The 13,185-nt window shown below is 45.4% G+C and overlaps 1 protein-coding gene across 1 annotated transcript; it reads right to left on the bottom strand.

The window, feature by feature from the left end:
- Window positions 1–330: 330 nt before the first annotated feature.
- On the bottom strand, window positions 331–11,632 carry LOC123165856 (uncharacterized). The gene is made up of 6 exons (XM_044583600.1): window positions 11,123–11,632; window positions 10,827–11,052; window positions 10,382–10,741; window positions 9,797–10,037; window positions 897–1,005; window positions 331–822 (listed from the first exon to the last, which is right to left on the bottom strand). The coding sequence occupies exons 1-6, from the start codon at window positions 11,630–11,632 to the stop codon at window positions 331–333; spliced, it is 1,938 nt and encodes a 645-aa protein (XP_044439535.1).
- Between the last annotated feature and the right edge of the window lie 1,553 nt (window positions 11,633–13,185).

Below are 13,185 nucleotides of genomic sequence, written 5' to 3'. Positions count from 1 at the left end.
TTTGGTTGGAAGAACGGAATAAAAAATGGAATGATATAAATTCAAAATTTCGGCAGCATTTCATTTGTATTTTCAAGAAAGACAACATGACAATATATATTGACAATCTTAACATATAAATGACAGCACATATAACACAGGTTTCAACAACACATAAAACACAGGTTTCCCAAAAGCAATCAGAGTGCAATAGAGCCATGCATGTCAAGTTCACATACTTGACAGCCACACATGTCAAGTTCACATACCAAATGTCCAAAAGCAATCAAAGTGCACTACAGCCATACATGTCAAATTCACATACTTGGCAACCATACAACCATATCAAATTTAGAAGTTCTTCTTGACATACCTACTCACCCAAACGGACTTGTTGATTTGGGTAAGTTTCATGAAGGCTCTTGCAGTCTTGGGGTTGTCCACAAGATGAGCATAGTAATGGGCTAGGTGCTCCTCTTCAAAATCTGGCAATGTGGATAATACATCCCAAAGGTCATCGGGTATGTCATCATCATCTCCACTAGACTTCACAAGCGCTTCAGCCACAAGTTTGAACCCATCTTTGAGAGTGATAACTAGTGGATCCTCAACAACGTGCTTTATCTTAGCCTTCTTTTTGGGTGGTGCTTTGGGGTCAGAAGACTCACCAACATGTGGTGACGTGTTCACCTCACCATTCTCCTCGTCTTCGAGATCAATAGAAAGAAGATCATTGCCAGACCTAGCATTCTGCCCCTTGGCCCCCATTGTCCCATAAATGGAAGCCATGGCATGATAGTGTTCAATTGGTGTATTCAAGAAGGGGGCATCAGCTTTGTGGGTCTACAAACATTGTGCAAATTGATTAGCATAATGCAAACATAAATGGCATCAGATTTGTGGGGTGAGAAGCATACCATACAATGCCCTGCATAGTGCTCCTCGCTGAGCCTAATTGTGCAAGTATCTTCATCCCATAGAGCTCCACTTAAATTCTTCAAGTTGGCTACCCTTCCCCATATCTTCTGTTGGAGATCGTTGCAGAAATTAAAAAAATTCTACGCATCACCAAGAACAATCTATGGAGTCTTCTAGCAACGAGAGGGAAAAGAGTGCATCTACATACCCTTGTAGATCACACGCGGAAGCGTTCAAGAGAACGGGGTTGATGGAGTCGTACTCGTCGTGATCCAAATCACCGATGATCCTAGCGCCTAACGGACGGCACCTCCGCGTTCAACACACGTACGGAGCGGGGACGTCTCCTCCTTCTTGATCCAGCAAGGGGGGAGGAGAAGTTGATGGAGATCCAGCAGCACGACGGCGTGGTGGTGGAAGTAGCGGGATCCCGGCAGGGCTTCGCCAAGCGCAAGCGGGGAGGAAGAGGTGTCACGGGAGGGAGGGAGGTGCCAGGGCTTGGGGTGCTGCTCCCATGCGCCTCCCCACTATATATAGGGGTGGAGGGGGCTGGTTTCTTGCCCTCCAAGTCCATTGGGGCGTTGGCAAAGGTGGGGGAAAGAAATCCCATCATTTCCCATCCCCATCGATTGTTATCCCCCCTTTTTAGGGATCTTGATCTTATCCCTTCGGGATATGATCTTATTCCTTCTAAGGTGGGATCTTGGTGCGCCTTGACCAGGGGTGTGGGGCCTTGCCCCCACTACCCACGTTCATGTGGGTCCCCCCATGCAGGTGGGCCCCACTTCGGAACCTTCTAGAACCTTCCCGGTACAATACCGAAAAATCCCGAACATTTTCCGGTGGCCAAAATAGGACTTCCCATATATAAATCTTTACCTCCGGACCATTCCGGAACTCCTCGTGACGTCCGGGATCTCATCCGGGACTCCGAACAACTTTTGGTTAACCGCATACTAATATCTCTACAACTCTAGCGTCACTGAACCTTAAGTGTGTAGACCCTACGGGTTCGGGAGACATGCAGACATGACCGAGACGACTCTCCGGTCAATAACCAACAGCGGGATCTGGATACCCATGTTGGCTCCCACATGTTCCACGATGATCTCATCGGATGAACCACGATGTCGAGGATTCAATCAATCCCGTATACAATTCCCTTTGTCAATCGGTACCTTACTTGCCCGAGATTCGATCGTCGGTATCCCAATACCTTGTTCAATCTCGTTACCGGCAAGTCACTTTACTCGTACCGTAATGCATGATCCCGTGACCAAACACTTGGTCACATTGAGCTCATTATGATGATGCATTACCGAGTGGGTCCAGAGATACCTCTCCGTCATACGGAGTGACAAATCCCAGTCTCGATTCGTGCCAACCCAACAGACACTTTCGGAGATACCCGTAGTGCACCTTTATAGCCACCCAGTTACGTTGTGACGTTTGGCACACCCAAAGCACTCCTATGGCATCCGGGAGTTGCACAATCTCATGGTCTAAGGAAATGATACTTGACATTTGGAAAAGCTCTAGCAAACGAACTACACGATCTTGTGCTATGCTTAGGATTGGGTCTTGTCCATCACATCATTCTCCTAATGATGTGATCCCGTTATCAATGACATCCAATGTCCATAGTCAGGAAACCATGACTGTCTGTTGATCAACGAGCTAGTCAACTAGAGGCTCACTAGGGACATGTTGTGGTCTATGTATTCACACATGTATTACGGTTTCCGGATAACACAATTATAGCATGAACAATAGACAATTATCATGAACAAGGAAATATAATAATAACCATTTTATTATTGCCTCTAGGGCATATTTCCAACAGTCTCCCACTTACACTAGAGTCAATAATCTAGTTACATTGTGATGAATCGAACACCCATAGAGTTCTGGTGTTGATCATGTTTTTCTCTAGGGAGAGGTTTAGTCAACGGATCTGCTACATTCAGGTCCGTATGTACTTTACAAATATCTATGTCTCCATTTTGAACATTTTCACGAATGGAGTTGAAGCGATGCTTGATATGCCTGGTCTTCTTGTGAAACCTGGGCTCCTTGGCAAGGGCAATAGCTCCTGTGTTGTCACAGAAGAGAGTCATCGGGCCCGACGCATTGGGAATAACTCCTAGGTCGGTAATGAACTCCTTCACCCAGATTGCTTCTTGTGCTGCCTCTGAGGCCGCCATGTATTCCGCTTCACATGTAGATCCCGCCACAACGCTTTGCTTGCAACTGCACCAGCTTACTGCCCCACCATTCAAAATATACACGTATCCGGTTTGTGACTTAGAGTCATCCAGATCTGTGTCGAAACTAGCATCGACGTAACCCTTTACGACGAGCTCTTCGTCACCTCCATAAATGAGAAACATATCCTTAGTCCTCTTCAGGTACTTCAGGATATTCTTGACCGCTGTCCAGTGTTCCATGCGGGGATTACTTTGGTACCTTCCTACCAAACTTACGGCAAGGTTTACATCAGGTCTGATACACAGCATGGCATACATAATAGACCCTATGGCCGAGGCATAGGGGACGACACTCATCTTTTCTCTATCTTCTGCCGTGGTCGGGCATTGAGCCGTGCTCAATTGCACACCTTGCAATACAGGCAAGAACCCCTTCTTGGACTGATCCATATTGAACTTCTTCAATATCTTGTCAAGGTACGTACTTTGTGAAAGACCAATGAGGCGTCTTGATCTATCTCTATAGATCTTGATGCCTAATATATAAGCAGCTTCTCCAAGGTCCTTCATTGAAAAACACTTGTTCAAGTAGGCCTTTATGCTTCCAAGAATTCTATATCATTTCCCATCAACAGTATGTCATCCACATATAATATGAGAAATGCTACAGAGCTCCCACTCACTTTCTTGTAAACACAGGCTTCTCCATAAGTCTGTGTAAACCCAAACGCTTTGATCATCTCATCAAATCGAATGTTCCAACTCCGAGATGCTTGCACCAACCCATAGATGGAGCGATGGAGCTTGCATACCTTGTTAGCATTCTTAGGATCGACAAAACCTTCCAGCTGCATCATATACAATTCTTCCTTAAGAAAGCCGTTAAGGAATGCCGTTTTGACGTCCATTTGCCATATCTCATAATCATAGAATGCGGCAATTGCTAACATGATTCAGACGGACTTCAGCTTCGCTACGGGTGAGAAAGTCTCATCGTAGTCAACCCCTTGAACTTGTCGATAACCCTTAGCGACAAGTCGAGCCTTATAGATGGTCAAATTACCATCCGCGTCTGTCTTCTTCTTAAAGATCCATTTATTTTCTATGGCTCGCCGATCATCGGGCAAGTCAGTCAAAGTCCATACTTCGTTTTCATGCATGGATCCTATCTTGGATTTCATGGCTTCTAGCCATTTGTCGGAATCTGGGCCCGCCATTGCTTCTTCATAGTTTGAAGGTTCACCGTTGTCTAACAACATGATTTCCAGGACAGGGTTGCCATACCACTCTGGTGTGGAACGTGTCCTCGTGGACCTACGAAGTTCAGTAGTAACTTGATCCGAAGTACCTTGATCATCATCATTAGCTTCCTCTCTAGTCAGTGCAGGCACCACAGGAACATCTTCCTGAGCTGCGCTACTTTCCGGTTCAAGAGGTAGTACTTCATCAAGTTCCACTTTCCTCTCACTTACTTCTTTTGAGAGAAACTCTTTCTCCAGAAAGGACCCGTTCTTGGCAACAAAGATCTTGCCTTCGGATCTGAGGTAGAAGGTATACCCAATGGTTTCCTTAGGGTATCCTATGAAGACGCATTTTTCCGACTTGGGTTCGAGCTTTTCAGGTTGAAGTTTCTTGACATAAGCATCGCATCCCCAAACTTTTAGAAACGACAGCTTAGGTTTCTTCCCAAACCATAATTCATACGGTATCGTCTCAACGGATTTCGACGGAGCCCTATTTAAAGTGAATGCGGCAGTCTCTAGAGCATAGCCCCAAAATGAGAGCGGTAGATCGATAAGAGACATCATAGATCGCACCATATCCAATAGAGTGCGATTACGACGTTCGGACACACCATTTCGCTGAGGTGTTCCAGGCGGCGTGAGTTGTGAAACTATTCCACATTTCCTTAAGTGTGTGCCAAATTCGTGACTCAAATATTCCCCTCCACGATCTGATCGTAAGAACTTTATTTTCCTGTCACGTTGATTCTCAACCTCACTCTGAAATTCCTTGAACTTTTTAAAGGTCTCAGACTTGTGTTTCATTAGGTAGACATACCCATGTCTACTCAAGTCATCAGTGAGAGTGAGAACATAACGATAGCCACTGCGAGCCTCAACACTCATTGGACCGCACACATCAGTATGTATGATTTCCAATAAGTTGGTTGCTCGCTCCATTGTTCCGGAGAACGGAGTCTTGGTCATCTTACCCATGAGGCATGGTTCGCACGTGTCAAACGATTCGTAATCAAGAGACTCCAAAAGTCCATATGCATGGAGCTTCTTCATGCGTTTGACACCAATGTGACCAAGACGGCAGTGCCACAAGTATGTGGGACTATCATTATCAACCTTACATCTTTTGGTATTCACACTATGAATATGTGTAACACTACGTTCGAGATTCATTAAGAATAAACCATTAACCAGCGGGGCATGACCATGAAACATATCTCTCATATAAATAGAACAACCATTATTCTCGGATTTAAATGAGTAGCCATCTCAAATTAAACGAGATCCTGCTACAATGTTCATGCTCAAAGCTGGCACTAAATAACAATTATTAAGGTTTAAAACTAATCCCGTAGGTAAATGTAGAGGTAGCGTGCCGACGGCGACCACATCGACCTTGGAACCATTCCCGACGCGCATCGTCACCTCGTCCTTTGCCAGTCTCCGTTTATTCCGCAGCTCCTGCTTTGAGTTACAAATATGAGCAACCGCACCGGTATCAAATACCCAGGAGCTACTACGAGTACTGGTAAGGTACACATCAATAATATGTATATCACATATACCTTTGGTGTTGCCGGCCTTCTTGTCCGCTAAGTACTTGGGGCTGTTCCGCTTCCAGTGACCACTTCCCTTGCAATAAAAGCACTCAGTCTCAGGCTTGGGTCCATTCTTTGGCTTCTTCCTGGCAACTGGCTTACCGGGCGCGGCAACTCCCTTGGCGTCCTTCTTGAAGTTCTTCTTACCCTTGCCTTTCTTGAACTTAGTGGTTTTATTCACCATCAACACTTGATGTTCCTTTTTGATCTCCACCTCCGCTGATTTCAGCATTGAATATACCTCAGGAATGGTCTTTTCCATCCCCTGCATATTGAAGTTCATCACAAAGCTCTTGTAGCTCGGTGGAAGCGACTGAAGGATTCTGTCAATGACCGCGTCATCCGGGAGATTAACTCCCAGCTGAGTCAAGCGGTTGTGCAACCCAGACATTTTGAGTATGTGTTCACTGACAGAACTATTTTCCTCCATCTTACAACTGAAGAACTTGTCGGAGACTTCATATCTCTCGACCCGGGCATGAGCTTGGAAAACCATTTTCAGCTCTTCGAACATCTCATATGCTCCGTGTTGCTCAAAACGCTTTTGGAGCCCCGGTTCTAAGCTGTAAAGCATGCCGCACTGAACGAGGGAGTAATCATCAGCACGCTGCTGCCAAGCGTTCATAACGTCTTGGTTCTCTGGGATGGGTGCGTCACCTAGCGGTGCTTCTAGGACATAATCTTTCTTGGCAGCTATGAGGATGATCCTCAGGTTCCGGACCCAGTCCGTATAGTTGCTGCCATCATCTTTCAGCTTGGTTTTCTCTAGGAACGCGTTGAAGTTGAGGGAAACATTAGCGTGGGCCATTTGATCTACAAGACATATTGTAAAGATTTTAGACTAAGTTCATGATAATTAAGTTCATCTAATCAAATTATTCAATGAACTCCCACTCAGATAGACATCCCTCTAGTCATCTAAGTGAAACATGATCCGAGTCAACTAGGCCGTGTCCGATCATCACGTGAGACGGACTAGTCAACAGCGGTGAACATCTTCATGTTGATCGTATCTTCTATACGACTCATGCTCGACCTTTCGGTCTTCCGTGTTCCGAGGCCATGTCTGTACATGCTAGGCTCGTCAAGTCAACCTAAGTGTATTGCGTGTGTAAATCTGGCTTACACCCGTTGTATTCGAACGTTAGAATCTATCACACCCGATCATCACGTGGTGCTTCGAAACAACGAACCTTCACAACGGTGCACAGTTAGGGGGAACACTTTCTTGAAATTATTGCGAGGGATCATCTTATTTAAGCTACCGTCGTTCTAAGCAAATAAGATGTAAAACATGATAAACATCACATGCAATCAAATAGTGACATGATATGGCCAGTATCATATTGCTCCTTTGATCTCCATCTTCGGGGCGCCATGATCATCTTCGTCACCGGCATGACACCATGATCTCCATCATCATGATCTCCATCATCATGATCTCCATCATCGTGTCTTCATGAAGTTGTCACGCCAACGATTACTTCTACTTCTATGGCTAACGTGTTTAGCAATAAAGTAAAGGAATTTACATGGCGTTATTCAATGACACGCAGGTCATACAAAAAATAAAGACAACTCCTATGGCTCCTGCCGGTTTTCATACTCATCGACATGCAAGTCGTGATTCCTATTACAAGAACATGATCAATCTCATACATCACATATATTTCATTCATCACATCCTTTTGGCCATATCACATCACAAGGCATATGCTGCAAAAACAAGTTAGACGTCCTCTAATTGTTGTTGCATGTTTTTACGTGGCTTCTATAGGTTTCTAGCAAGAACGTTTCTTACCTACGTAAAACCACAACGTGATATGCCAACTTCTATTTACCCTTCATAAGGACCCTTTTCATGGAATCCGATTCGAGTAAAGTGGGAGAGACAGACACCCGCTAGCCACCTTATGCAACTAGTGCATGTCAGTCGGTGGAACCTGTCTCACGTAAGCGTACGTGTAAGGTCGGTCCGGGCCGCTTCATCCCACGATGCCGCCGAAACAAGATAAGACTAGTAGTGGCAAGAAAATTGACAACATCTACGCCCACAACAAGTTTGTGTTCTACTTGTGCATAGAAACTACGCATAGACCTAGCTCATGATGCCACTGTTGGAGATTGTTGCAGAAATTAAAAAATTTCTACGCGTCACCAAGAACAATCTATGGAGTCTTCTAGCAACGAGAGGGAAAAGAGTGCATCTACATACCCTTGTAGATCGCGCGCGGAAGCGTTCAAGAGAATGGGGTTGATGGAGTCGTACTCGTCGTGATCCAAATCACCGATGATCCTAGCGCCGAACGGACGGCACCTCCGCGTTCAACACACGTACGGAGCGGGGATGTCTCCTCCTTCTTGATCCAGCAAGGGGGAGGAGAAGTTGATGGAGATCCAGCAGCACGACGGCGTGGTGGTGGAAGTAGCGGGATCCCGGCAGGGCTTCGCCAAGCGCAAGCGGGGAGGAAGAGGTGTCACGGGAGGGAGGGAGGTGCCAGGGCTTGGGGTGCTGCTCCCATGCGCCTCCCCACTATATATAGGGGTGGAGGGGGCTGGTTTCTTGCCCTCCAAGTCCATTGGGGCATTGGCAAAGGTGGGGGAAAGAAATCCCATCATTTCCCTTCCCCATCGATTGTTATCCCCCCTTTTTAGGGATCTTGATCTTATCCCTACGGGATATGATCTTATACCTTCTAAGGTGGGATCTTGGTGCGCCTTGACCAGGGGTGTGGGGCCTTGCCCCCACTACCCACGTTCATGTGGGTCCCCCCATGCAGGTGGGCCCCACTTCGGAACCTTCTAGAACCTTCCCGGTACAATACCGAAAAATCCCGAACATTTTCCGGTGGCCAAAATAGGACTTCCCATATATAAATATTTACCTCCGGACCATTCCGGAACTCCTCGTGACGTCCGGGATCTCATCCGGGGCTCCGAACAACTTTTGGTTAACCGCATACTAATATCTCTACAACTCTAGCGTCACCGAACCTTAAGTGTGTAGACCCTACGGGTTCGGGAGACATGCAGACATGACCGAGACGACTCTCCGGTCAATAACCAACAGCGGGATCTGGATACCCATGTTGGCTCCCACATGTTCCACGATGATCTCATCAGATGAACCACGATGTCGAGGATTCAATCAATTCCGTATACAATTCCCTTTGTCAATCGGTACGTTACTTGCCCGAGATTCGATCGTCGGTATCCCAATACCTTGTTCAATCTCGTTACCGGCAAGTCACTTTACTCGTACCGTAATGCATGATCCCGTGACCAAACACTTGGTCACATTGAGCTCATTATGATGATGCATTACCGAGTGGGTCCAGAGATACCTCTCCGTCATACGGAGTGACAAATCCCAGTCTCGATTCGTGCCAACCCAACAGACACTTTCGGAGATACCCGTAGTGCACCTTTATAGCCACCCAGTTACGTTGTGAAGTTTGGCACACCCAAAGCACTCCTATGGCATCCGGGAGTTGCACAATCTCATGGTCTAAGGAAATGATATTTGACATTTGGAAAAGCTCTAGCAAACGAACCACACGATCTTGTGCTATGCTTAGGATTGGGTCTTGTCCATCACATCATTCTCCTAATGATGTGATCCCGTTATCAATGACATCCAATGTCCATAGTCAGGAAACCATGACTGTCTGTTGATCAACGAGCTAGTCAACTAGAGGCTCACTAGGGACATGTTGTGGTCTATGTATTCACACATGTATTACAATTTCTCGATAACACAATTATAGCATGAACAATAGACAATTATCATGAACAAGGAAATATAATAATAACCATTTTATTATTGCCTCTAGGGCATATTTCCAACATCTTCCTCCACTTCTTGAGATGATTTTTGACTTGATCTCCAGTGACAGAAAGCTTGAATTGCTCGTTCAAAACAGCAGCACATTGTCTATGATGCACATCCCTGAATCCACTTGAAGTTCTCTTCCCATCAGCAACAAGACCAGCCAAAAAACCAAGCATGGTTTTCGTCATGGAATTGGTCCATACAATGATGCCAGCTCTCGCGGAGCTCCCACTTGCAGCGGTGACTTCAACACTCTCCATTTCTGTCCAGCCAACAAAAGATTGAGAAAACATGGATTATAGCATTTCAAAAACATGGTTCAAATAGAGTAAATGATACACTCTTTCCAGCCATCAAATAAATTCAATTGTAGTTGTCCAAACATCACAAATACATTGCTCAAATATAGTAAATGATACAATCTGTCCAGCCATCAAATAAATTTAAATGTAGTTGTCCAAACATCACAAATACATTGTTCAAATATAGTAATGATAGAAATACATGGAGTGTGCCACACTCATAGATTAGCATACATGAATTGTCTATCTTCCCACATTTGGGCTGCCATTTGTAGCCTATGGTCTACCACGGCCCTAGTGTCACTTGCTTGTTGCCTTGATGTTCGAATTGGTTGGGTGGTCCATGTCACTTCCGGTATAATAAATTCATCAATCCCTTGTGATAGTGCATAATTGTGAAGAACACAACAAGCTATAACAATGTCAACTTGTGTCGGGAAAGTAAAGAATGGTTTGGCATCATCTAAAATTTTGAAACGCCTCTTGAGAGATCCAAATGCCCTCTCTACCGTCACCCGTAGTGAAGAGTGCCTAAGGTTGAATAGCTCCTTATCATTTTGGACTGGATTGTTGCCCCACTCATTCAAATGGTACCTCACACCACGAAAAGGTGGTAAGAACCCGGGCTTGGCTCCATAACTGGCATCAACTAGGTAGAACTTCCCTAAAAAGGTGCAACAAATAATTGTGACAATGGTTTCTTGAGGCAAAGAACATATGGACAATTTCTATCTAAGCCAACTTCTTACCTGGTGGTACTTGTAAGCCTCTCTCACGTGTTAACGCATCAGCTAAAACGGTTGCATCGTGTGCTGACCCTTCCCAACCAGCCAATACATACGTGAAGCGGAGATCAAAATCTACCGCTGCCATCACATTTTGGGTTGTAAAGGCCTTCCTACCACGAAAAGAATGCTCCACATCTTTGGTAACACCTGCTCGCACATGTGTACCATCGATAGTTCCAATACAATCCTATATAGTGACAAGTAGTAAATACCATATCATATAGCCTACATACCTAAGGAATAATTTTAGAAATTACCTTAAAGTATGGGTCAAACCGATGATTTCCTGCAATTTTTGTGGGGGTCTCCAATGATGGTGGCCATATATAATCATTACGAAGCTCGCCTATGGCATGAAGAACCTTTCTAAAATAGATGCTGGTTGTGCCGTATGATCTACAAAAGTTGGCTGACACAACCCTATTCCGAAGGTTATGCCCAATTGTATGCAAAAACATCGCCAATTGTTGCTCCACGCTAAGATGTGGACTGTCTTCTAGCAACTTGCGATCCCTCAATATGGCACACAAATTAAAAAACGCAGCTCTTTCAAACCTTAACATGTTTTTACACAACACATCACTTTGCCATATTTTTTGGTTTAGATAATCAAATCTGATTCGGTCTCTTTCATGCATTGGCCCATAGGTAACGCGTGGTCTTCTTTTCCTTATTACAGCCCGAACAATGACTGCCATTGCAGCCAGTGCAACAAAAACAGCAGCTCCCCTAACCATCTTTTTTCTTTTGTTCATCTTCTTGACCATCTACAAGTGATGCATACTATCAAAAATATGGCTACCAATGATGCTTACATCAACATATATATTGCAAAGATACACTGGACAACATGTATTTTGGTACAAATTAGGAATAAAGATCTCCATCAATATGCATGAGCAGCAGCAGCATATACACAATACGGTCTCCATCTCTCTCTATCATTCTCGGCTAGGAATATGCATGAGCAGCAGCACCATATACAAGAGAAAGTGATGGTTTACCTTGAGAGTGAGGAGCTGCGCTGCGTCTCTGCTGCCGCTGTGAGCTCACCGGAAGCCGCCGCTGTCAGCTCGCCGGAAGCCGCCGCCGCCCCGCTGCTAATCCTCTGCAAGCCGCCCCAACCAGATCCGGATCGAGCCCCCCTTGCTCTGCTGCAAATCGCGAGAAGGAAGAGAGGGGTTAGCGGGCGGTGTTGGAAATATGCCCTAGAGGCAATAATAAAATGGTTATTATTATATTTCCTTGTTCATGATAATTGTCTATTGTTCATGCTTTAATTGTGTTATCCGAATATCGTAATACATGTGTGAATACATAGACCATAACATGTCCCTAGTGAGCCTCTAGTTGACTAGCTCGTTGATCAATAGATGGTTACGGTTTCCTGACCATGGACATTGGATGTCATTGATAACGGGATCACATCATTAGGAGAATGATGTGATGGACAAGACACAATCCTAAGCATGGCACTTGATCGTGTAGTTCGTTTCCTAAAGCTTTTCTAATGTCAAGTATCATTTCCTTAGACCATGAGATCGTGCAACTCCCGGATACCGTAGGAATGCTTTGGGTGTACCAAACGTCACAACGTAACTGGGTGGCTATAGGTGCACTACAGGTATCTCCGAAAGTGTCTCTTGGGTTGGCTCGGATCGAGACTGGGATTTGTCACTCCGTATGACGGAGAGGTATCTCTGGGCCCACTCGGTATTGCATCATCATAATGAGCTCAATGTGACTAAGTAGTTAGTCACGGGATCATGCATTACGGAACGAGTAAAGTGACTTGCCGGTAACGAGATTGAACGAGGTATTAGGATACCGACGATCGAATCTCGGGCAAGTAAAGTACCGATTGACAAAGGGAATTGTATACGGGATTGCTTGAATCCTCGACATCGTGGTTCATCCGATGAGATCATCGTGGAACATGTGGGAGCCAACATGGGTATCCAGATCCCGCTGTTGGTTATTGGCTAGAGAGGTGTCTCGGTCATGTATGCATGATTCCCGAACCCGTAGGGTCTACACACTTAAGGTTCGATGACGCTAGGGTTATAAGGAAGGTTTGTATGTGATTACCGAATGTTGTTCGGAGTCCCGGATGAGATCCCGGGCGTCACGAGGAGTTCTGGAATGGTCCGGAGGTAAAGATTTATATATGGGAAGTCACCATACGGTCACCGGAAATATTCGGGGGTATACCAGTATTGTACCGGGACCACCGGAGGGGTTCCGGGAGTCCACCGGGAGGGTCCACCTGCCCCGGAGGGCCTTATGGGCTGTAGGTGGAAGGGAACGAGCCCTTCGTGGG

The sequence above is a fragment of the Triticum aestivum genome, chromosome 1D (assembly GCF_018294505.1).
Source record: "Triticum aestivum cultivar Chinese Spring chromosome 1D, IWGSC CS RefSeq v2.1, whole genome shotgun sequence".
NCBI classification, from domain to species: Eukaryota; Viridiplantae; Streptophyta; class Magnoliopsida; order Poales; family Poaceae; genus Triticum; species Triticum aestivum.
Note: the sequence above shows the minus strand (reverse complement) of the source record. Positions and strands in the feature narration are given on the sequence as shown.

Coding starts and splice junctions, on each gene's coding strand:
- LOC123165856 (XM_044583600.1), bottom strand. CDS start 11,632: ATGGTCAAGAAGATGAACAAAAGAAAAAAGATGGTTAGGGGAGCTGCT. Junction 11,053..11,122: donor GGTTTGACCCATACTTTAAG/GTAATTTCTAAA, acceptor GTCACTATATAG/GATTGTATTGGAACTATCGA. Junction 1,006..9,796: donor AATCATCTCAAGAAGTGGAG/GAAGATGTTGGA, acceptor CGATCTCCAACA/GAAGATATGGGGAAGGGTAG.